The sequence below is a fragment of the Erythrolamprus reginae genome, chromosome 7 (genome assembly GCF_031021105.1).
Source record: "Erythrolamprus reginae isolate rEryReg1 chromosome 7, rEryReg1.hap1, whole genome shotgun sequence".
NCBI lineage: Eukaryota > Metazoa > Chordata > Lepidosauria > Squamata > Dipsadidae > Erythrolamprus > Erythrolamprus reginae.
In genome coordinates, this window is record NC_091956.1 from 74,300,638 (window position 1) to 74,326,873 (window position 26,236).

The 26,236-nt window shown below is 37.1% G+C and overlaps 1 protein-coding gene across 6 annotated transcripts in view; it reads right to left on the reverse strand.

Moving 5' to 3' along the window:
- ANK2 (ankyrin 2) overlaps positions 1-26,236 on the reverse strand; it is a 207,659-nt gene that overhangs the window by 61,736 nt on the left and 119,687 nt on the right. For all 6 annotated transcript variants that reach the window (XM_070757868.1, XM_070757865.1, XM_070757867.1 and 3 more), the window contains exons 23-26: positions 21,746-21,890; positions 15,477-15,579; positions 14,147-14,250; positions 3,490-3,714 (exon numbers count right to left, since the gene is read on the reverse strand). In XM_070757868.1, coding sequence (XP_070613969.1) covers positions 3,490-3,714; positions 14,147-14,250; positions 15,477-15,579; positions 21,746-21,890 — 577 coding nt within the window. The remainder of the gene's footprint in view (positions 1-3,489; positions 3,715-14,146; positions 14,251-15,476; positions 15,580-21,745; positions 21,891-26,236) is intronic.

The following is a 26,236-nucleotide window of genomic DNA, read 5'->3' on the forward strand; positions in this document are numbered from 1 at the left end:
AAGTTATTTTGAAGTATGGAATTGTATGCAGGAATCCTTACAAAGAATGTACGGTGTATGTAAATGGTAAAGAAAAAATATGTTTTATAATATAGATAATCCTCAACTTATGACCAAAATTGAGTCCGAAATTTCTGTTGCTAGAGTTGTTAAGTGAATTTTGCTCCATTTTACAACCTTTCTCGTCACAGTTATCAAATTACTACCATGGTTGTTAAACAAATCTGGCTTTCCCACTGCCTTTACTTGTCAGAAGGTTGCAAATGATCCCCGGACACTGCAACCATCATAAATATGAACCAGTTGCCAAGGATCTGAATTTTGATCAGGTGACCTTGGGGATGCTGCAACTTTAAGAAGTGTGACAAACTTCTCAGTGTTGTAACTTCAAACGGTCACTATAATAATGGTTGTAAGATGAGGACTATCTGTAAAGAATGAAAGAAAGCACTTTAAGTAACAGAATATTTTTTTTGTGCTTCATGAACATTGATTTTAACTGGCTCTTTATTTTAACTGACATTTTCCTTAAAAATATTTTTAATATGATGAATATATTGAAATAATTCTTTTCAGATTATTTTACAAATGCAAAGATTTAAAAATGTTTATTATGCATATCTCTAATTAACTGTCTTAAAACATGCTTTCTACTTTTGCAAACTCTGTAAATACATTTTATATTAATAATTTCACAAGAAGAATTGAATTATATATAGCCGTATTTATCGATCGTGCTAAATGTTATGCTATAACCAGTATGTAAGACATGTATCATACTGGGGATTATGGTAGAAATATAATTATAGTAATAATCCAACAGATTCCTTTGCTTTCAGTCCAGGTTGCTTTGCTACAGACATCAAGCACATAACAGCAGAAGTGACTGGTACATTCTATAACTAATATTTTCTCATGCTAAATCAAAGGTGAGGTCAAGGAACTTTAATAAGAAAAAGTAGAAACATATCACCAAAACAACAACCACATATCACAAAGGCTAGAAATGGTCCACTAAAGGTTAGGAATACATACTATAAAATCATAGAAAGGACAATGTCATGGGCACAATGACATAAAAAATAATATTGCAGAAGGAGAAGAATGGGAAGGCCGGCATCCATCAATTTGTTTTAAGTCTCTCCTACCCAAGAAATTTGGTCCCTGGAGGCCCCAGCTGTAGGATTCGGCTGACCAAACTTTCTCCCTCATTAAGTGGGGGAGGAGCCGTAGGCAGGTGAAGTTTACTGAGTACATCCAAGCAGCAGTGAAAGAAAGAAATAAAAAAAATACCTTTATGTACTACTTTTTTTTTTAACCGAACCTCAGTGCCACTATCTGCTCAGAGTGGAATTTTACACTGAACAGGTTTCTGCCTTTTTATTTACAGTGATACCTTGTATTACAAACTTAACTGATTCCGGGACGAAGTTCTTAAAGTGAAAAGTTTGTAAGACGAAACAATGTTTCCCGTAGGAATCAATGGAAAAGCGATTAATGCATGCAAGCCCAAAGTTCACCCCTTTTGCCAGCCGAAGCGCCCGTTTTTGCACTGCTGGGATTCCCCTGAGGCTCCCCCTCCATGGGAAATCCCACCTCTGGACTTCTGTGTTTTTGCAATGCTGCAGGGGAATCCCAGCATCGCAAAAACGAGTGCTTCGCTGGCAACGGAAGTCCGGAGGTGGGGTTTCCCAGTGAAGGGATCATCAGTGAAATTGCAGCATCACAAAAACACCAAAGTCCTCGAAACCCGACCACCGGACCTCTGTGTTTTTGCACTGCTAGGATTGCTATGAGGCTCCCCTCGCTGGGAAACCCCAGCTCCGGACTTCCGTTGCCAGTGAAGCGCCTGTTTTTGCACTGCTGGGATTCCCCTGCTGGGATTCCCCTGCAGCATCACAAAAACACGGAAGTCTGGATGTGGGGCTTCCCAGCAGCGGCGGTGGGTTTATAAGGTGAAAACAGTTTGTAAGATGAGGCAAAAACATCTTAAACCCCGGGTTTGTATCTCGAAAAGTTTGTATGACGAGGCGTTTGTAAGATGAGGTATCACTGTATTTGCAATTTATGAAATACGTCTCCCATAATAGAGAAACTTATAGTTTATTAGTAGGTCCAGTGATACATCAGCATCACTTCTTGAAATTAATGGGAGCCACTCAGAACTGATGAAAAAATGAATGACATATATGGCAACAAGATTTTGTTTGGCTAGAAATGTTCAGTGTCTCTGATTTCATTGTCAGGACACCACCCAGGAAAATGCCATGGTATAAGTTGTGGCCTTAAGGAAATTGTATGAAAACTTTTCAACGTGTGCCAATTTTCATAGGCAATCCTCACAAGGCCATGGAAATAAAATAATCTTGGTCATTTTTATACTGGAATTAACATAAGAACCTAAAATACATGATGTGCATAGGCAATTGATTTAGATCTGGTGCATTTTTTTTAAATTTAAACCTGTATATAGTTTTGAATGGAGTTTCATTAAAATTCTAGCAGCAATCCTACACTACAAATTTGCTCTTGCGTACAGTATTTATTAAATTTAGAGATGTTCTCGTTTCCTTGCTAAAACACACCAATAACAAAATTACAAGATGGTAGGAGAGTGATGCTTTGCCTAGCTATAATGCATAGCAGATTTTCCTCTAAAAACCCAACCTCTAAACAAGATATTATTAGAAAACAACTCAGACTTAAAACTTGGTTAACGGCCTTAGGTATTTGCGCCATAACAGATTTAAGGTGTTCCTTTTATGCCTTCATCCTTTGGTTTCCAGCAGAAGCCATTCATTCATTCATTCTAAGCAGAGGGAAGTCCCTTTGATCATCCACTTTTGGATGCCACCACTGATAAGGGAAAACGTTGGTAAAACAAAAGTATCGAAAATGATAAGTTTCAGCAAAATTAAAAAAAAAACAGAAGGAAAACAAGAACAAAAAATGCTGAAACATTTGCAGCAAGTTTGATCTTTCTGTCAGGCCTTGCAATATAAGGATAAATTGCAGTCAGATAAGTTGTTCTATTGCTTGGCCCCAGAAAAATCACTGGTTTGTGCTTCCCGGGAGATCTCAATTACTGAGAAAATACCTACTGAGTGAACACAAGTTGCTTGTGAAGGGAGCATTTGCTTGTGTTGCATTATTCAACAGGTATTACATCTGTATCGACATTTCTGCTGCTATTTTTATTTAACCTTAAAAGTGAATAGGTAATTAATTGATGGTATATTATAATAAAATGGGTTTTCTTTTACAGCTCAGCATGGCTTACACCAGTTGATTTCAGGAAGTGCAGTAAACCTGACTTGTTGCTTTAAATTCAAACGTACACAAGCTGATTGAATTATCAGATCCGTTCTTTGCACTGCAAATCTTTTCACTTCTACTGTTAAAATGCCAAGCCACCCCACTCTGGCTCAAGTGAAATTATTATTTTCTTGTTAATTAGTATTTACGATTTTTTAAAAAGAAAATTCTTACCCAAGAAATTGAGCGCCAGACGGCCCAACCTCGATAAGGCGACTGGCAAGACCATCTCCTTCGACCATTGGAGGCATTGTGGCGAGTCTATGGCGTTTGACCAACCGGCAAGTAACTCGAGTTGGAGCAGTGCATTTCCGAGGTGGAATAATGATTCGAAGCCCATTGTGTCTGCAACCCCGCATAGCACCACCTCGAGCGTCAACCATAAAACTGACCAGAAAACTGAAAATTGGGAAAATTGGGAAAAATTAGGCATGAAAAAGAGTTATAATGCGTGTTAGAAAATTATTTCAGAAGCAACAAATTTTAAATATGTGTACTAGTCATTCTTAATGATCAAGATTAACATGTATGTTATGCACTTATGATTAAGTTGTAGTGAGAACTTTTAATTAGTTGCACAGATAAAAAGATCAGAAATATTTTTATTACTTTTAGAGAGTCAATCCAATTAACACAATACTAACAAAAACTTGATTAATTTGTACAAGTTGTCCTGGATACTACACAGAGTGCTCTGTAACATATGCCAAGGTTGATTAGAAAATTGTGGGTAATATCAGAATACAATAAAATTCTTAACAAAAAAGGAATATGGAAAATGGGAAGAGGTTTTCTGAATGTCAACCTTTGTAAATGTTGTATCTTAGCAAGGACTAAACTCTTTAGGATGTTATAACATGTTGGAATTCCTACTCATATAAGGCACCTGATGCACAATACCTATTGTCATCTGATGTTTAAATATAATAAAAAATAACACATGAATTTGACAACCAGCAAAATAGAATGTAAAATGTATGGAAATGTAGCCATGTGTGGTTACACATTTTTCATTGGGATCGTCTTGAAATTCTGTCCCTTAAGATAAAACTAATAGGTAATATAAATATTTTGTACTGAATTTATTTCTTTTAAAGCATTTGCTAAGTTTTGCATTTTTCTCAAGTCAATATTACATGAAAAATATAAATAAGCAAATCAATGTGGATGAAGATGAAGAACCATGACCTTGAAACATGCCATGCATCTAAAGTCTTTCCTATCCCAATGCGTTGATATTCCTCAATAACAGTAAAAAAAAAACACCACAAGACATTAGCAGATACAATGATCCATGTTTACAGCTACAATGTCAATCACACTTCCTAATTTATCAAATATACAAGAGTTATCTTGCCCAAAGGAAAGTGGGGAGTTGCCAATTCTAGATCTTACCAAATGCAATCAGGAATCCAGGAAGGACGTTTTATTTCAAAGTTTAAAGAGAAATGGACTGTAGACAAACAGTTGGTAGTTTTGTAGTATAAAATTGCACAGAGAACAAGCAACACAAAGTTATGGAAGAGTGCATGCATTGGTGGTTTCAACAAGGGAATAATATGTTAGCTAAAGTTTAATTTTCTTTTTTTTTTTTTGTTTTATTGTTTAAGGGTTTTGAATTGTGTTTTGGATTTTGGGGGACTGGGAATTTTGATTAATTCCTAATAAATTTGCTTGGGATTCCCATGTTTATTTTTAAATGTGTATCTCTTCTTAACAGTCTAAGTTATATAACTGTTTATGCTAGGCTTGTATCCAAATTGCATATAGTCAAATTGTTGATTTAGTCATTCTTAAACCTTTCTGAATAATCCTTACAAAATTTACATGATGAAAATAAATGATACACTTGTCCCAAATATTTATACCTGTCTTTTATACTCCACTGATCCCCCAGTAAATAAAATATGTTCAAAGATTCCAAAATTTTGTTAAATCTCAAAATCTCCCAAGATTCTGCTTGAAAATACCAAATCTTATACAATTCCACTAAAAACTGTCAGACATTTTGGTGCATTTCATATTTAAATTTTTTTAATGTTAGGGCAGAGTATTTTATAAAATCCAAAGTCTGGAAAAGACTATCCATAAATAGATCAATTCAATAGCTATTGGAAGGAGATTCTGTCTCTGGGTTTTGTTTTTTAGCAGAATGTTTTCTTTCCATGAGACAAAAAAGGCCTTTTTCATGCTATACAAATATATTATTAAAATTATAAAATAATACATCAGCAGGATGCTTCAGAATCTAAGGAAAAACATATCCTGATCCCTCCCATTTTTTGTAGCAAATATTCAAACACCATTAAAAACTGTACTCTTAGATCAAGAAAAATGCTTAAATTTCATATTTCTGGCTCATAGTCTAGATATAACAGTCAGTTTCCTTGGATGTACATCTTTTCATTTGTCTTCTAAATTTATTTAAGTTACTCATATTAAAAGAAGCAACGATAAGACTATTCTAGGCAGAATAATTCCGATACAAACACACACTTTACATAAACGGCATACTTTTGGATAAAGTAGAAAAGATAATATTTTAAAAAAATATTGTATCAATGATTTGAGATTGTTCCAGGAAATTTCAATTTTAGACCTGCAAATAATGGCCTTAAAAAAGAATTACAATCTATCTAATTATTTACCCCTAACATTTAATTTAAATTACAGTGTTCCCTCGATTTTCGGGGGTTCGAACTTTGCGAAATGACTATACCACGGTTTTTCAAATATATTAATTAAAAAATACTTCGCGGGTTTTTTCCCTATACCACGGTTTTTCCCACCCGATGACGTCATATGTCATCGCCAAACTTTCGTCTGCCTTTAATAAATATTTTTTTAATAAACTTTAATAAATAAACATGGTGAGTAATAATCTAAATGGTTGCTAAGGGAATGGAAAATTGCAATTTATGGGTTTAAAGTGTTAAACTTGTGATATTGTTCATAGCCAAAAATAGTGTATTTACTTCCGCATCTCTACTTCGCGGAAATTTGACTTTCGCGGGCAGTCTCGGAACGCATCCCCCACGGAAATCAAGGGAACACTGTACTACGTTTCTCCCACAAAATAACTTATTGGGAAGACTATCAAAAGAAAGAATAAAACTCTGCACCGTTTAGCTTAGAAATATTTGGTAAGGATGGGACAATATTTTTTGAAAAGATTTATATTATTAAATATAAACTAGACACTTTAGATGTCTAAATATGATTTTCATGCGAAGGTAACTATAGCCAATTAACTGTGGATATGTGTTTTTACTGGGGGAGATGGGAATAAAACTCTATGCATAATGAGCTCAGGTACAATAGTTAGTTAGACAAGTAGACATGCTCATCACGATAAAGATGGAAAGGACAATTGTTTTTGGAGTACAGTATTTTCACAATATCCCCATTCCAGAATTGTGTTGTATAGACCATATTAGGCAGGGGGAAAAGGAAGGGTCAGCAACCAGTTAGTCAAGAATATGAAATAACTAAAGTTGAATAATAGACCACTCAATCTAATAATAATAATAATAATAATAATAATAATAATAATAATAATAATAGTAGTAGTAGTAGTCTAACAGGATATTCTCATTTAAAGACATCAAAATGAAAAGACCACTAAAGCACCCAATTAAAACCTAATGTGAGCAGTTTAAAAAATTGAATATAATTCAAATAGTAAAGCTGGATTGCCAGTTTATAAATATGTGCTCTGTTTATAGAGTCACGCTTATTTTTACATACATCAGATTTTTAAAGTTATTACTGAACTTATTAGACATGGGCATATGCACGTTGGAGCTTTTGGAAAAACTAAAGGAGGGCTGATAGTATGTAATAAATACACTTGAAAAATCAATTCTTTTCATTGCAGCTCACGCGGGCTGTGATTAATCACCTATAATCTGACATGGTAGCAGAGGATGGTTTATTTAATTACTGAATGTGAACCAATGTCCCTGATGACTGCCAAAGAAGGGGTGTCACGCTGTGTATTGCCAGCCCCAGAGACATTCAGAGACATTCAGTAATTAAATAGTTAACTCTGTGTATGTTAATTTAGCTTCTGCCCATTATGATGTAAATCCTGTCTAAGATAGCCAGCATCACTTCCTCTCTTGTTGGTGAAGAAGGAGAGAATCTCCATCTTGCTTCTAACTCTCTAGCTATGTAGACGTGCAGTAAGAGCCTGTGATCAGGCAAAGCTGATTTATTGTTTTCTATTAATAAATATTTAACCGAAGAACTAATTTTGTTCCTTCAGAAATGTTTCAGAACAAATATATAAGTCAATTACTTTAAATTGCCAAATTCCACTATCCACAATTCATATGCAGTAGAGATATAAAAACTAAAAAGAGTGCATTTAGGTCCTTTGGAAGGCTTCCTACATGAATACTAGTTGAAAATTGCATTGCAATTCTATGAAACAAAATCTTAAGATTAAATGGTAAATATAAGAGGATTAATCTCCTACACCAAATAATGAATGAGGTCAAGGATGTGAGTAAATTAAACGGATGGTAGAGGAAAGAAGGGAAAAGGAAGTTAGCATTAACATGAAATTATATATAAGTTCACCTGCTGTTTTCATGGTCAAAATATGGAGAGGAGTGGCTGCAACAGAAGAGATAATTTAGCAAAACAAAACAAAAAAGAATGAATGAATGAATGAACAAATGAAATAAAATCAGTCAGAAAAGGTATCTATCTACCAATGGTGAAGAGGAAAACGTTAAACATAACAGCATGAAGAGCATATGTAGGTAGCTAAGATGGAGGATACATTCTTTTGTAACCACTTTTAAATAATCGTCTTGCCTCTACAATCATCAAAAAGCACTTTTCACGCGTGGAACATTTCCTATGAATATTCTAGGAAGTCAACAGATGTCAAGAATCTGCTTCCTAGCCATACAGGTAGTTCTTGACTTACAACAGTTCATTTAGTGATGTTTCAAAGTTATGATAGCCTTGAAAAAAGTGACTTGTGACCATTTCTCCCACTTACAACCATTGCCGTTTTTTCGTGGTAATGTGATCAAAATTCAGATTGTTATTTATTATTATTATTTATTAGATTTGCATGCCACCCTCTCCGCAAACTCGGGGCGGCTGATGCTTGGCAACTGACTTGTACTTATTACAGTGTTCTGCTGCCCTTTTGATGAGCAAAGTAAATGGGGAAGCCAGATTCATTTAATAAACGTGTTATTAACTTAACATCTGCAGTGATTCACTTAACAACTGTGGCAAGCAAGGTTGAAAAATGGGACAAAACTCACTTAATAAATGTCTCACTTAACAACATACATTTTGGACTCAAATTGTGGTCACAAGTCCAGGACTACCTGCATTTATTGTGCACATGTCTCAGTCCACTTTGCTGGCATGCATGTATACAGTTGAGCTTGTATGACATCACCATTATACAGCTGAACAATAATCATTTGCATCCATATGATAAGCCAAACAATGTTTTAATTAAGCATGACATGTCTTACTATATTGTTCTGCATTAAAAAAAAATCAAATTATAAAAAAAGAACAAAGGACAACTTTGCAGCAGCAAATTACCAAGACCTTAAACACAGATAACTTATAACATAATTCTATTTATGTCTGCTAAAAATTCAAAGTTTGATTAAGTTCAATTAATTAATCCATTAGGTTCAATTAAAGCTATCTCTAAGTAACTATATATGCTTGCAACCACTCGACTGAAAGTGGATTTAGAAAAATTACCTTAATTTATTACCTTGCATTTATTTTTAAATTTTAATTCCCCCCCCAAATCTGCTCAACAGTATTATTTAATTGCACATATCAGTTTATTTTCATATTATGATAATCTGAAAATATTTTGCATTTAGGGTTTTTCCCCCCATAAAATTTTAGTTCATTTCCCTGCTCTATTTCCCTGATCATTTTCATTCTAGGTTTATTGCAACATATGATTTTTCCTGGAGAAAAGATGATTTTTTTCCCCATTTCTTTCTTCCATGGTACTGATCAGGGGTAGGTTCCTCCCGGTTTGGACCAAATCACTTGAACTGGTAGCAACCCACTGATAACATCACAATGACATCATTGAACCGGATCGGATGGTGCCAGTCCATGGATGCCGCCATTGTATTTATAATCTTTTTTTAACAAAATTCCTTCTGACAATATGCAGAAGCTGAGTTCTGGCATTGTGCATGCAGTCGCCATCTTCTTTTTCTTTTTGGCTTTCCATTGGTAACATCACAATGATATCAATGAACTAGAAAGTTCGCTGCTGGGCCATGGCCGCAGCCATCTTTTTTAAAATTTGTTTTGAATTTTCTTCTTTTTTTTCTTTCTGAGAATATGCAGAAGCTAAGTTCTGGTACTATGCATGCCGTGGCCATCTTTTTTTCAGCTTTGGGGGTTTGGGATTTTTCATTCCTGCCCATGCATGTGCACACAAAACACATATGTGCCCATGACGCATGTCCATGAAGCGCACCCATGCGATCCGGGTGGGAGCAAACCATCAGTGAAGTAAATTGGAACCCAACCCTAGTGCTGGTCTAAAATTAGTAAATATGTCATATATACTTTGTTCACTTATCTGACAAGACTAACTTTTTAAAAAAGTTTCAGAAACTTTATAAATACAGTGATACCTCGTCTTACAAACCCCTCGTCATACAAACTTTTTGAGATACAAACCCGGGGTTTAAGATTTTTTTGCCTCTTCTTCCAAACTATTTTCACCTTACAAACCCAAGCCGCCACCACTGCGATGCCCCGCCTCTGGACTTCTGTGGCCAGCGAAGCACTCATTTTTGCGCTGCTGGGATTCCCCTGAGGCTCCCCTCCATGGGAAACCCCACCTCCGGACTTCCGTGTTTTTGCAATGCTGCAGGGGAATCCAAGCAGCACAAAAACGGGCACTTCGCTGGCAATGGAAGTCCGGAGTGGGGTTTCCCATGGAGGGGAACCTCAGGGGAATCCCAGCAGCGCAAAAACGGGCGCTTCAGCTGGCAAAAGGGGTGAGTTTTGGGCTTGCATGCATTAATCGCTTTTCCATTGATTCCTATGGGAAACATTGTTTCGTCTTACAAACTTTTCACCTTACTTACAAACCTCGTCCCAGAAACAAAGTTCGTAAGACAAGGTATCACTGTATATTACTACTTTGTAAATGCATTTGATTTTATATTTTTTAGAAAGCTTGGTTTCTAGCTGCTAGGTCCTGTTTCTTATCAATCTTTGTGAAGATACTCTATTAGGTGAAAGCAAGAAATAGCATTTACCTTGTTAGCAATGATCCAATATCCTTTTTGGAAGACAGGCAGCTAAGAATAACAACTCTAATTATTTGTCAATTGTAAGTACTGGTCCCTCCCATATACCTCCCACAAAAAAAGAAAGAAAGAACAACTAATCAAAATTAGAAAATTCGCTAAGAAAGTAATGTGGGCTAATTTTTCTACAACTAAATTTATTCAAAAAATTAGACACTATTTGACATTTGCTATTATAATAACTGTTATAGATCTGTATCTATATGTTGTCTAAGCTGTTATAAAACAATGAGTTAGGATCTCTCAGCCAGAATCCTCTTGCAAGAAAGAACTGACCAGGAATCTATCTATCTGTGTATATTTTCATGTATATGGACAGATTACATGGACAAAACTAATGCATAAAGAACTATAGACTACAATTCAAAAAAGTGGAAACAATACTGTAGAAGCTATCTATAATATACATTTTAATGATGAATTTTAATACTTGAATCTAAGATTTCCTTGATTCAGTATTTTTTCTAAAGTATACTATATAGATGCTGCTTAAATATTTAGAAAATGTTCTTCTCCCATATAAGTAACTAACTTAAGACAGCATTGAATTATAAATTGAATACATAAATCAGTTGAATGCATTGAATTCATATTTCCTATTCCATATCCTTCAAAATATTTTCTATACATCTTTTCCAGCATGTTAACACTAAATATGCACAGAGAAAACGAAAAAAACAGTTTACATTTAGCATGCATCAGTAATGCTTTTGCCCCTAAGCTTTGCTGTTAGACATTTCAAAGAAGGCATTTATCTTAAATTGATTATAAGGAAACAGTTCTGTAATGGGCCCACCCGGTACGAATGGGATCAGTGATCTGGTAGGAGTTTTTGGTGGGTTCCGGAGGCCAGCAGGACACGCATGCTCCCAACACGTGTGCGTGTGCCTCTGTGAGATTTTGCTTCTGTGCACTTACTTACTTACTTACTTACTTACTTACTTACTTACTTACTTACTTACTTACTTACTTATTAGATTTGTATGCCGCCCCTCTCCGTAGACTCGGGGCGGCTAACAGCAACAATAAAGCATTGTACAATAGTAGTCTGATGTTAGAAACAATTAAAAACCCATTAATATAAAAAACCAAACCTACATACATACATACCATGCATAGAATTGTAAAGGCCTAGGGGGAAGAGGGTCTCAATTCCCCCATGCCTGACGGCAGAGGTGGGTTTTAAGCAGCTTACGAAAGGCAAGGAGGGTGGGGGCAATTCTAATCTTTGGGGGGAGTTGGTTCCAGAGGGCCGGGGCCGCCACAGAGAAGGCTCTTCCCCTGGGTCCCACCAAGTGACATTCTTTAGTTGACGGGACCCGGAGAAGATCCACTCTGTGGGACCTAACTGGTCGCTGGGATTCGTGCAGCAGAAGGCGGTCCATGAGATAATCTGGTCCGGTGCCACTTGTAGTGAAATCTCATGCAAAGATGATTGTGCAAGCAAAATTTTGACAATTTTTGCCTTTTCTTGTTTCTAGCAAATTTTTGCCTTTTTTTTGCTTCTAGCAAAAAAGGGCAAAAATTGCCAAAATCTCACCCACGTGAGCATCTTCACATGAGATTTCGCTTCAGGCACATGTGCAGAAGCAAAATCTCACACACGTGTTGGGGCGCGTGCACCCACGCCGGCCTCAGGATCCCAGTACCGATAGGAAAAAGTAAGTGGAGCTGTTCACTGGTGCAGTTGTTGATAAACAATCTAAATTACTTCCACCACCACCAAATGGTTGCAATATTTAGATGAATCTCAAAATATCTTACAAGTTTGTTTAAAAGGCTATGAAGATATTTGCTTCTCACAATCTCCCGCCTCTAATATTTGGTGAAAACTTACTATTAAATTAAATGTTTTATTACACACTACAGTATTCATGAAAATGTTTCTTTTTTTTTTTAGCTTAAATATGTATCTTTTAACTGTTTTTGTTTTTAAATCTCATTCTAAAAGTTGGTATTGTGATACTTATACAGTGGTACCTCGACATACGAGTGTAATTCGTTCCAGACCCGAGCTCGTAAGTCGATCAACTCGCATCTCGAACGAAGGCCTTTAGACTTTGTTTTTCGCGCCAAGATAACTGGAAGCAAGGAGATTCTTGCGCCACCTAGCGGAAGCTCAGCTCGTATCCTGAATTTGAGCTCGGGTGTCAAACAGAATTTTCGCTCGCGTCGCGGCTCGTAACTTGGAATACTCGCATGTGGAGCAGCTCGTATCTAGAGGTACCACTGTACTATAATCCAATAAGAACGGGTTTCATTTTCACTTCATTACCAAGCAGTTTTACTTTCAAACAGGTATAGATTATTAAAGTTACTTTATTAGCTGAAGTGAAAAACAGTTGGTTTGGCTTCAAGAACTCTTAATGGCTACTGAATTAGAACCATACATTTTTACCTTATCCTTTTTGTTCCTATTCACCTGGCTTCACTGACCCTTCACCTTATCATGACACCAACACAATAGAGATGCCATGGTTGAAGTTAATTGGTATAACTTTCCTGTCAAATAAAAGCTTATATCTGAAATGTTTATCACATGTAGGATGCTTCTAGATATTCAGAGGATGGAACCTGAATCATACAAGTCCACTGAGCTTAGTTCATTGGGAGGGGTTTTTTTTTTTGCATGAAGATATCTTAAAGCAGGGATCTCCAACCTTTCTTGCTTTGCGGACTGGCGAGCAGTGGAGAGGGAATGCACGCTCATAGCGCAGCTCCATTTGAGCAAGAAGTGAATGTGTGCGCCTCCTGCTCACCCAAATGGAGCTTCGCATGCGACCATGGCTACCTGCCACTTGTGCAAATGGAACATTCCAAGCGATTGCAGGTGGTCGCCACTTGTACAAATGGAGCTGCACGGGCTTGCCCACTGTTTACACAGCCCAGTTCCAAATGGGCTGTGGGCCAGTACTAGGCCATATCCCGGGGGTTGAGAACCCCTCCCTTAAAGAATTGTCTCAAAGTACTTTCTGTGTTGAAATGTAAATTTAAAAATTGATCTAATAAAATCTGGTAGAATAATTAATATCATATCCGCAAGTATTACAGCAAAAGAGCCATAAAACTGGATACCATTTAATATCTAACATAAAACTGTACCATTCCTATCGAAAATTTAACTCTAAATATTTTAATTACCTAATACTCTATAAATTGTGAAACACAACCTGCCACAGTAACAGTACCATGCAATTTCAGAAATTAATACAAATATTTAGAAGTTTGATGTCTGCCTTATTGTATGTTCAAGATAATTGATTTAAATATATTTCAAATAGGCTTAAATGGGATGATCATAAGAAAGAATGTTTTGTAACCATAAAGCCATTACGATAACCAAGAAAGGTTTTTCAACATTTTTAAGGAAGATGCCATCACAAATATGTTTGAAATTCAAAGTATGGTTGAAAATTAAGATTATTTTTCAAAATTAATGAAATAAATTAATAAAAAAAATACATCCTAAGAAAAAGTTAGCATAGATTACTTACCCAGAATGAATAGGGCTAGCAGAAAGAGTTATGTTATCTAGATTATCAGGACTCCAACTTAAACGATATGAAGTTCTTTCACCTTCTTTAGTTAATGCAGCTATCTGGAAGAGCAGAAAAAATATGTTTTCTTTTTTTCTCTTTGCAGTGTCTCTAGTCAACCCATTAAAATGTTTCTACATTTGGATAAAAATAGTTTATTTTAAATTATTTAGACTCATGAGATAGAGCACTAGGAAAAATAATAATTATATTGAGTGATTACAATCATCTTAGAATTGCAATACAATGCCTTTCATAACTACTTAGAAGGAACCTAATGCAGCTTCCTCTTAGATAAATGCATACAAGATTGAAGCCTTAAACCAGCGGTCCCCAAACTAAGGCCCGGGGGCCGGATGTGGCCCGCTGAGGCAATTTATCTGGCCTGCGGCAGCCCACGAAATTTTATCAATAGATATAATAAGCTCCCGAATCTCCTGTCAACTCACCGCGGTCTGCTGCTGAGCGAGGAGGCGGTACAGAGGCAAGGGGCGGGGAGGATAGGAGCGAGATAGAGAGGGGGAGAGAGAAAGAGTGAGAGATACAAAGAGGGAGAGAGAAAGAATGAGTGAGAGAAAGAGAGAGAAAGAGAGAGAGGGACAGAGAAAGAGAGAGAGAAAGAGTGAGAGATAGAGAGGAAGAGAGAAAGGGGGATAGATGGAAAGAGTGAGAGAGAGAGAGAAAAGAGAAAAATGAGAAAATGATGGAGAGAAAACGAGGGAGAGGAAAATGAAACAAATGAGAGAGAAGGAAGAAAAGAGAGAGGGAAGAGAGAAATGGAGAGGAGGGAGGGAGGGAAGGAAGGAAGGAAGGAGAAATGGAGGGAGTTTGTTGATTTAAGTTTAAATTTACTTGTTAATAAAGAAGTATAAATTACTTTATTACTTAATTATTTAATTACTTCTTTATTTTAAATATTGTATTTGTTCCCATTTTGTTTTTTACTTTAAATAAGATTTGTGCAATGTGCATAGGGATGTGTTCATAGGTTTTTTTTTATAGTCCGGCCCTCCAACAGTCTGAGGGACAGTAAACTGACCCCCTGTGTAAAAGGTTTGGGGACCCCTGCCTTAAACCTTCAGAAAAGTCCATGTTTATATTCTCTTGATAAAACATTTTCAGAAGTATCAGTTTTAATGTAAATTTGTTTTTTTAAATATTCTAGTATTCTATTATTTCCTATCTAATTTTATTCTAATACTACTTTTCAAATCCCTTTCTGCACAACAAGGATTATTATAAAGCTCTATATTGATTAGATCTGCAAAAATAATCTGAGATGTTTTACCTGGTGACTTGGGATAATGACGGTGTCATCGATCATAGTGCTGTCTCTCAAGTACGAGGTATGGCTCAGCGTACGAGACCTGTCTGAACTGAAGGATCGCAGGCTGGTAGATTGGTATTTGGGCAACATTTTTTCAGCAGTTGTGATGGAGCGGTGTAGATAGGATTATGAGCAAAAGCACAGGGGTGAAAAAAGCATGCTATTAGCAAATAGTGTCACTTCCAGGGGAAACTATTTTAATATACAGTGATACCTTGTCTTACAAACTTAATTGGTGCTGGGATGAGGTTCTTAAGGTGAAAGGTTTGTAAGACGAAACAATGTTTCCCATAGGAATCAATGGGAAAGTGATTAATGTGTGCAAGCCCAAAATTCACCCCTTTTGCCAGCCGAAGTGCCCGATTTTGCGCTGCTGGGATTCCCCTGAGGCTCCCCTCCATGGGAAACCCCACCTCTGGACCTCTGTGTTTTTGTGATGCTGCGATTTCACTGACGCTTCCCTCGCTGGGAAACCCCACCACCAGACTTCTGTTGCCAGCGAAGCGCCCGTTTTTGCGCTGCTTGGATTCCCCTGCTGGGATTCCCCTGCAGCATCACAAAAACACAGAAGTCCGGAGGTGGGGTTTTCCATGGAGGGGAGCCTCAGGGAAATCCCAGCAGCACAAAAATGGGTACTTCGCTGGCAACGGAAGTCCGGAGGCGGGGCATCCCAGCGGCGGCGGTGGGTTTGTAAGATGAAAATAGTTTGTAAGAAGAGGCAAAAAAATCTTAAACCCCGGGTTTGTATCTCGAAAAGTTTGTATGACGATGCGTTTCTAAGACGAGGTATCACTGTACCTTCCTTTATTCCTTCGAGTTATGCTTCTGGGTTTTCTATTCCAAAGCAAATAAACAGAACCACAACATGTTCAATGTTCTGTTTACAAATACATCATGCATGTTGTGTGACTAATCAGTCCTTATATGTTCTTTTTGTTTCTGACAGAAAAAAATCCATTATTTGTTTTTCAAAATGTAAGGGAATATTTCAAGAAGAAGTGCAGACAAATTCCCCTGGAAGGTACATAGATAATAGCCAGCCAACTGCTGCTACTACAGTGCAAGATTCTTCTTTTCTATGCCAACAGCATTTAAAAGTTTGCAACCACAACCACTACTTATATGTCTCGCACACAGACAAAACTATAGAAAACCATTTGCTGAAGCCATGAGATGCAAAGCAAAAAAGAAAAAAAGTGACTTACACACAACTAAAATCTGAGCCTAATTTCCCTAGGTTTTCTCAAAACCTAACTACAAATATATTAAGCCCTCTATGATTTCCACATAATGATAGAATATGTATTTCAGATATTGTTTTTGACACTTCTGATATGGGAGTAATTGCCAGCTGATCATTCTCATTTTTCTAATTTCCTGGAATCATTGTAAACTTAAGGTTTCAAATAGTGATAAGCATTAAAATATTACCTAAGCAACACAATTTACAACTTCATCATGCTCAACTATTCAGGGCGACATGCAAAATAAAATATCACAGAAACTGTAGAAAATACATATAATGCTTCTATTTTAATATTTCTTATACTACCTTCAGTAGTATAAGTACTAACCGCAGTCAGTAATACGGATGATCGTTCTTCTAATTTTGATTAAATGAAACTAAACAGAACTACAGTGTTCCCTCGATTTTTGCGGGTTCGAACTTCGCGAATAGCCTATACCATGGTTTTTCAAAAAAATTAATTTAAAAATACTTCGCGGGTTTTTTTCTATACCGCGGTTTTTCCTGCCCGATGACGTCATACGTCATCGCCAAACTAATATTTTTTGCAAATAAATAACAAAAAAAAATAATTATTGTTAATAAATAATTATGTTTATAAATACCAGGATCACTAAGTGTCTTATTCAATGGTGAGTACCAGTAATAATGGTGAGTAAATGGTTGTTAAGGGAATGGGAAATGGTGATTTAGGGGTTAAAGTGTTAAGGGATGGCTTGTGATACTGTCCACAGCCAAAAATGGTGTATTTACTTCCGCATCTCTACTTCGTGGAAATTCGACTTTCGCGGGCGGTCTCGGAATGCATCCCCCGCGAAAATCGAGGGAACACTGTATATTTTAATAAGTGGAACAATTTCAGAGACAATAGAACACATTCATGTTCATGGAACCAAGTTTTCTTTTTTCTTTCCTCATCTCTCACTTCTGCATATTGGACAGTATATGGAAACCTGCTAACATAAATCACATTTCCCCTTTGTGTAATAGTCAGCTAAATAGGTTTAGAATGGCAAGTTTGATAACGATCTGATTAGAACCAATGCAAAGTGTAATTATTCTCTTGTATTCGTCATTTTTTCCTGAAAAATTATTTTGAAACAAAAGGATATTAAAGAGATATAGAGACTCGGGAAAGGGTGCAGAAAAGAGCAACTAAAATGATAAGGGGACTAGAGACCAGGCCATACAAGGAAAGGTTGCTGGAACTGGGCATGGATAGTCTAGTAAAAAGAAGGGCTAGGGGGAACATGGTAGCTGTATACAGGTACTTAAGGGGTTGCCACGGAAAGGAGGGGGGCACACTATTTTCCAGGGCACCAGAGAGTCGGACGAGAAACAACGGTTGGAAGCTGACCAAGGAAAGATTCAACTTGGAGATAAGGAAGAATTTCCTGACGGTTAGAGCGATCAACCAGTGGAACGGCCTGCCAGCGGAGGTTGTGGACTCCCCAGCATTGGACATTTTCAAGAGAAGATTGGACTGCCATTTGGCTGGAGTGATGTAGGATTTCCTGCTCAAGCAGGGGGTTGAACTTGATGACCTGTAAGGTCCCTTTCAACTCTAACAATAAATAAATAAACAGGAATAATAGTGTTGCTTATTACATCACTGTGGCTAATTCCAGTCAGAAATCATAGGGAATAAGGATTATATTTTTCTGTCCCATGCTATGATCCTAATACAGTTTAAAAGTCTCCATGGGTTTTTGATGTTCTTTAAAATGAAAGATATGAACTATATCTGATCATTGTTCCTAAAGGTATAAAACTTTGATGGGCTGTTAATAACATGTACCTTTAAATAAGCAAATTCTGGCCCATTTTTTATGTTTCTCTACATTTTAGAAACAGTGACAAGTGGTTGGCAAAAGATTTGATAGCCCAAATCCATGACTTCTCTGTTAATTATGTGTTCCAATAATTAATAAGCATTTATACATAACGACTTTATGAAACTAAAATTATGAGTTTTGGGGGACAGCATTTGACTAATTCTAATGGCAGTAAAACAAAGCTCATAGTATTTTTTGATACATATTATAATATAAGAAATGTAATTAAATACAGGATTCTTATATAAAATAGGGATTTTGCCACTACAAAGATAGTACAAACTTGTGATACAAATTAAGAATGCACTATTGTCATAGGGTAAATTTGATCTTCATTCTATTATTTTGTATGCTTCAAAAATCACTAATATTTTATCAGTATTTTTCTTCTTCACCACCCATGGATTTTCCAGATTCGAAGCAGCACAAAATAAGAATATAATTTACTCATCCACTGACACAATGACTTAATTTTAGCAGTCATCAATGTTTTCCCAAAATCTAATTCCTATTTCTCTATACACAGAGGAAAACATACTTTTTCTTTATTCTATTATTTTCTTATCTATTTTTGATACACTTCATTTAGTTAAGAAAAATAAAAATAACTGTAACTGTAAATTTAATTATAAATAAATGGCCAGAAAGAGCACATCTCAGACATCAACACCCTTGAAAATGTCCAAAGATATTTCACCAGAAGAGCCCTTCACTCCTCCACTCGAAACAGAATATCCTACAAAAAGAGACTAACAATCCTGGGCCTAGAAAGCCTAGAACTACGGCGCCTAAAACACGATTTGAGTGTTGCCCACAAGATCATATGCTGCAACGTCCTACCGGTCAATGACTACTTCAGCTTCAACCGCAACAACACAAGAGCATGCAACAGATTCAAACTTAATATGAACTGCTCCAAACTTGACTGTAAAAAATATGATTTCAACAATCGAGTTATCGAAGAGTGGAACTCATTACCGGACTCAATTGTGTCAACCCCTAACCCCCAACATTTCTCCCTTAGACTCTCCACGATTGACCTCTCCAGGTTCCTAAGAGGCCAGTAAGGGGAGTACATAAGTGCACTTGTGTGCCTTTTGTCCCCTGTCCAATTGTCTTTCCTTTCTCTCACTTATCATATATATTCTCTTTTTTCATATATCCTCTCCTCTAAGTTCACTTTACCCTTATATATATATTACTACATGTCTATTTTTTCTTCCTATGTATTTGTGTATTGGACAAATGAATGAATAAATAAAATAAATAAATAAGTATCATAGTACCCACCACTTTCTCCTGTAAGACATAGCTACTAGTACTAAGAATTCACATTGTGGCATTTTCTAAAGCTGATTTTTATTTAGCACTTTTCTAGATGTCATTATGGAGAGTGATTAAACTTTGGTTGAACTAATTACTAACTGTAGTCAGAGCAGATTTTAGTTGTCCTGTAAATTTCCAAAAAGCCTAAAAAGCTTTTCCTTGTCAAGCTTGCAAAATGGAATTGGGAGATGGATGCCATAATGGAAAACAGAAAGCATTGCTTTCAGGCCTCATAATACCTACCTGGGCACAGTACTAATGAAAGCGTAAAAGGGAAGAAAAACAGAAACAAAAAAACCCAACCATGGAACACTTTTAAAAATCCCCTGAGATTCTAATGAATAAAATGAACCAGTTCTTGAAATGGGATTGTATAGATAGTCCCGTAGCAAAAGCCAAGTGTTTTTGAGGACAAGCTTGTTTTTTCTGTAATAATGATCCATATTTTTAAAGTAAGTTCATTTGTCATGTAGATGCTACTTCTTAAACTCTTTGGTCTGTAACCTTCAATTACACAAAACAATGCATTACAGGGTAACAATTTTATATTAATAAACCTCAAATGTGCAACTTACAGAATGCATCTAAAATCCGGAACTAGTCTGCGATTGCAGATTTGCAGAAATTAACATCCCTATACCACTCTGTTTTAAGAGATCTGTATTTAACTGTGTATCTAATGCAAAAGACAAATACGTCTTTTTGAATTTACAATGCAAGAACTGCGTAACACATTGTACTCCTAAGATGTTTCTTTTGTTCTATGGTGAAAAATACTCTTTTATAACCCAATGCCTAAAATGCAAAGCCCTCAAAAACTTATAAAAAAACATTTTTTTTGCAATTGTTACTGCTAACAACTTTCCCTGCAGAGTTAATTTTCCTCCTTAATGAAGCATACTTAGTTTAAGTCAGTGTTTTTCAACCAGTGTGCCGCGGCACACTAGTGTGCCGTGAGACATGGTCAGGTGTGCCGTGGAGCTCAGAGAGAGAAAGAAAACAAGAGAGAGAGAAAGAAAGAAAGAGAGAGAGAGAAAGAAAGAGAGAGAGAGAAAGAAAGAGAGAAAGAGAGAGAAAGAAAACAAGAGAGAGAGAAAGAGAAAGAGAGAAAGAGAAAGAAAGAAAGAGAGAGAGAGAAAGAAAGAGCAAGAAAGAGAGAAAGCGAGAGAGAGAAAGCAAGAGAGAGAAAGAGCAAGAGAGAGAGAGAAAGCAAGAGAGAGAGAAAGAAAGAGAGAGAGAAAGAAAGAGAGAGAAAAAGAAAGAGAATGAGAGAAAGAAAGAAAGAAAGAAAGAAAGAAAGAGAAAGACAACAAGAGAGAAAGAAAGCAAGGGAGAGAGAAAGAGAAAGATAGAGAAAGAAAGAGAGAGAGAGAAAGAGAGGGAGGGAAGGTGGGAGAGAGAAAGACATAGACGGAGGTAGGGAGGGAGAAAGAGAGCAAAAAAGAGGAAGGAAGGAAGAGAGAAATAAAGAGGGATGGAGAGAGAAAGAGAGAGAAAGAGGGAGGGAGAAAGAGAGAAATAGAGCGAAAGGGAGGAAGAGAGAGAGAGAGAATTTTTTTGTCCAAACTTTTTTTAGCCACCCCCCCCTCCCCACTCAATGTGCCCCATGGTTTTGTAAATGTAAAAAATGTGCCGCGGCTCAAAAAAGATTGAAAATCACTGGTTTAAGTATCTGCTGAATATTTTTTTTCCTCATGCCCTGCAAGAAATAAAACAGATCTATTTCATCCCTAACGGTCATCTGCATTTTGAGAGGCTGCTTAGAAAAAAGAATACAGATAATTGCAGTAGAAAAATCCCTGTAAATGTCCATAAAGTGGTACCTGTCCGAGTGGCCTCCTTCCAGGCTGTATCTCAGGTAATTCATGCCATCTAAGAATTGACTACTGGGTAAGGAATCATCGCCTAGTTCCTTTAGATCTTCAGCTCTCAGATATTCTCCCCCATCTCCTGTCATTGTGTCATCACCTTCATTCAAAACACAAATTCCACAAATCAGTCATCAACAGAATTATTTTAGCATTTGAATGAGATACATATAAGACAGACATGGTTACTGTCATTCTTGAAGCACGGCAAGCACAAATAATTAATATATCTTAAGGAAACACTCGTCACTTTCATAGGATTAAATTAATATATGCTCTCTAAAAATATAATCATTCGTCTTGTGCCAGGGTGAATAGTATTAGTAGGACTACTTTCATGAGTTTTACTTCATTTCTTCAACTCGGTGTGAATCTGTAAGAATCTTTGAATATTTTCAATATTAAAAAGGAATGTGTCTCTATAAAGAGTGGGCCTTCTCCGGGTCCCGTCAATTGTGTTGTGAGCCGCCCCGAGTCTACGGAGAGGGGCGGCATTCAAATCAAATCAAATCAGATCAGATCAAAACAAATCAAAAATAAATCAATAAATCTTCCAGTATCAAGTAACTGGTGTTAATTAACAGCTAAGTAAGGCATTATCTTAAAGACAGTGAAGATATTTCTATATTGAAAACATTACAAAAAGAAGTAGCTCTGGATTTGGGTATCTATTTTCACTCATTTTACAGTGTTGTTCTTCATATAAATTTTGTAACCATAGTTACCACTCAGCTCAAAGTTTTGAAAAATATTACTCTGCTGCTTTAAAGAGTCATGTTGTCTGCCTAAAGACTCAAAGAATTAGGAGTTAAGTAATTGCAGATGAATATTGTATCTTGTTAGTCACGTATAAATCTGAAAGCACATCAGGAAGCTAAGAAAATAAAAGCACGAACATCTGCTTTTACTTCGTGATAACAAGTGAGGCTGTCAAAGGCCACAGCCCACAAATGTCCATGTGGATCTTTTGAAAAGCAATAAATATAGGAATTGTCTGCATTAGATTATCTCAGGGACCTCCTTCTGCTGCACGAATCCCAGTGACCAGTTAGGTCCCACAGAGTGGGTCTCCTCCGGGTCCTGTCAACTAAACAATGCCAGTAGGCGGGACCCAGGGGAAGAGCCTTCTCTGTGGCGGCCCCGGCCCTCTGGAACCAACTTCCCCCAGAGATTAGAATTGCCCCCACCTTCCTTGCCTTTCGTAAGCTACTTAAAACCCACCTCTGCCGCCAGGCATGGGGGAATTGAGATACTCTTTTCCCCTAGGCCTTTACAATTTTATGCATGGTATGTCTGTATGTATGTTTGGTTTTTATATTAATGGGTTTTTAATCGTTTTTACTATTGGATTATTATTGTACGCTGTCTTATTATTGCTGCTAGCCGCCCCGAGTCTCTGGAGAGGGGTGGCATACAAATCCAATAAATAAATAAATAAATAAATAAATGCATTGCATATTGTAATATTTTGCATGTGATAACTCTAAAATTTTAAAACTATTGTTCTGAAAAATCTCAATAATGTGCATAGTTACCTGCTTTAATATCAAAATTGCCTATAAAATAGTAATATATAAGACATGTGATAATGTCTCGTTTTGTTTTAAATTAATAACATGAAGTTATAGGGTTATTAAAGTTTTAATTAATTGTGAGATTGGCACATTCCCAAAATGATAACTCAAATTCACGTTAGTAATATCTTAAGCTATTTTTCTCCATTTGGAAAACAAAGGGTGGGAAAAACTATAAACATGCACAGATGCACAATCAAATTTAATGTCCAAGTGTTAGGTGCTCAAATGTATTTTTAAACAAGGAAATTATTAAGATAGATTAAAAATATTTTCCTTGTTCTCCAACAGTTGTTTCCACAGTACCTGCATCGCTAAAGGCTTCCTCGTCGGTGGAATGGTCATAATCAGAATGTTTTAAAGCTGCATAATACATACATTAATTTTAGGGGAAATTGTTTACAAAGGAATGTAGAAGGAACAAAGTTACATTATAGGCAATCCTTATTTAGTGACCACAGTTGCTTCTAGCAACTCATTCATTAAGCAAAGCAATTGTTAAATGAAATTACTTCTCCATACTATACAGCGGTACCTCTACTTACGAACTTAATTCGTTCCGTGACCAGGTTCTTAAGTAGCAAAGTTTGCAAGAAGAAGCAAGTTTCCCCATAGGAATCAATGTAAAAGCAAATAATGTGTGCGATTGGGGAAACCACAGGGAGGTTGGAGGCCCTGTTTCATCCCAGGAGATACCAAGAGAGGCCCCACAGAGGCTTCTCCCCACCTTTTCCAGCCCTGTTTCCTCCCAGGAGATTCCTAGAGAGCCCCATGGAGGCTTCTCCCTGCCTTTTCTGGTTACAGTTTCAGAGGCTCAGGTTTTTAAGTGGAAAATGAGAAGGGGCAAAAAAAAAATCTTGCCTAGAACACGTTTGTAGGAAGAGGTACCACTGTACAGTAGTACCTCTAGATACGAGCTGCTCCACATGCGAGTATTCCAAGATACGAGCCACGAGGGGAGAGAAATTTCTTTTCGAGACCCGAGCTCAAATTCGGGATACGAGTCAAGCATTCACTAGGTGGCGCAAGAATCCTTGCTTCTGGTTATCTCGGAGGGGAAAAACAAAGTCTAAAGCCATTTGTTCCAGATACGAGTTGTTCGACATACAAGCTCCCTTCTGGAACGAATTAAACTCGTATCTAGAGGAACTACTGTACTTATGATGATATTTTAGCAATCAAAAGCCTACAATGTGGAACTGTCAGATCTTGTCAGTTTTAGGCAGCAGTTGCAAGCAGAAGTTTCTAGCCGACCAATTCCGGTCACTGAAGTGAGTTTGTTACTTGCAGTTAGCACACTGAGAGATGTGCCAAACTGCTGAGAAAAGCAGCTCAGGACAAGGATAGAGCAACACATCAGGTACACGACAACACTGTTATACAATGGTGACTGTAACGGTGAACTTGACTAAAAAACAGACACTTTGAAGGTCTTCAATACAGACATTGTTCACACTGTCATTACCGTCATAGTTTCAAAAAGTCATGTTTGATTCATTTGCTAAATGAGGATGACCTGTAATATGCTTCACTTGAAAATCATGTCAAACATAAGCTAAATTTTCCTTTTTGAGAAAACATTTAAGGAACGTGTCTATGCTTGCAGGTAATTTACATTAAGAAAAACAGCATTGGGATAAGGGGCGTACATAAGCACACTAGAGTGCCTTCCGTCCCCTGTCCTATAGTCTCTCCTATATCTCATACTTCTTTCTCTACTATATCCTCTATAATCTTCATTGTGTATTATTGTGTATTGGACAAAATAAATAAATAAATAAAATAACTGATTTTCCCAATTTTGCATGACATAGCCCAGGGACATCTGAAACAATAGTAATTGGCTTTCAAATGGCAACAAATCTTTTTGTAAACACAGAAACGTTTGTTTGTTTGTTTGTTTGTTTGTTTATATATATTCAATATACCAGGGTGATTCGACACAAAATGTAACCCTTCCCTGGTACAGAGCTGAAGGGATTGGATACTGTAGCCTAGAGGATAATTCTCTGCCTTACAAGGCAAAAGTTGCAGGTTCAAGTCCCAGTGGGTATGGCTAGCTGATGAGGCCAAAATAAGGCCGAAATAGATCTATCCTAGTCTCCCTTAATTTTCAAATTCAGCTTAAACATGTGACATATATATATATACATACACATACAGTAATACCTCATGATACGTACTTAATTGGTGCAAGGAGGAGGTTCGTAAGACGAAAGGTTCGTAAGACGAAATATTGTTTCCCATAGGAAACAATGTAAAGTCAATTAATCCGTGCAACCCAAAACCCCCCCGCAAAAAAACGGCTTTCGGCGACGGATGGGAAGCCGCGCGGCTGTTTTAAAAGGTGACAGCTGGCCTGGGGGGCTTCCCAGCAACCTCCCGAACCGAACCCGGGGTTCAGCAAAATTTTGCCTCTTCTTACGAACTTTGTTCGAGTTACGAACCGGCGTTCGGGAGGCTTCTGGGAAGCCCCGCCGCCCGGCTGACACCTTTTAAAACAGCCGCGTGGCTTCCCAGCACTCGCCGAACGCCGGTTCGTAACTCGAAAAAAGTTCGTAAGAAGAGGCAAAATTTTTCTGAACCCCGGGTTCGTATCACGAGTTGTTCGTAAGACGAGGGGTTCGTGTTTTGCCCCGTGTAATATTTTGAGTGTCTATGCGACGTTTCGGTGAAATCACATTCACCATCATCAGGCTGAAGTTTTAAGCTTCATGCTGCTGTAAATATGGAATGTTTGCAACTGCCATTTGTTCCTTATATACAGTGTTGGGGGTGGAGTTGATGATGGTGAATGTGATTTCACCGAAACGTTGCATAGACACTCAAAATATTACACGGGGCAAAACCCGAACTCAGAAGAAACATGTCT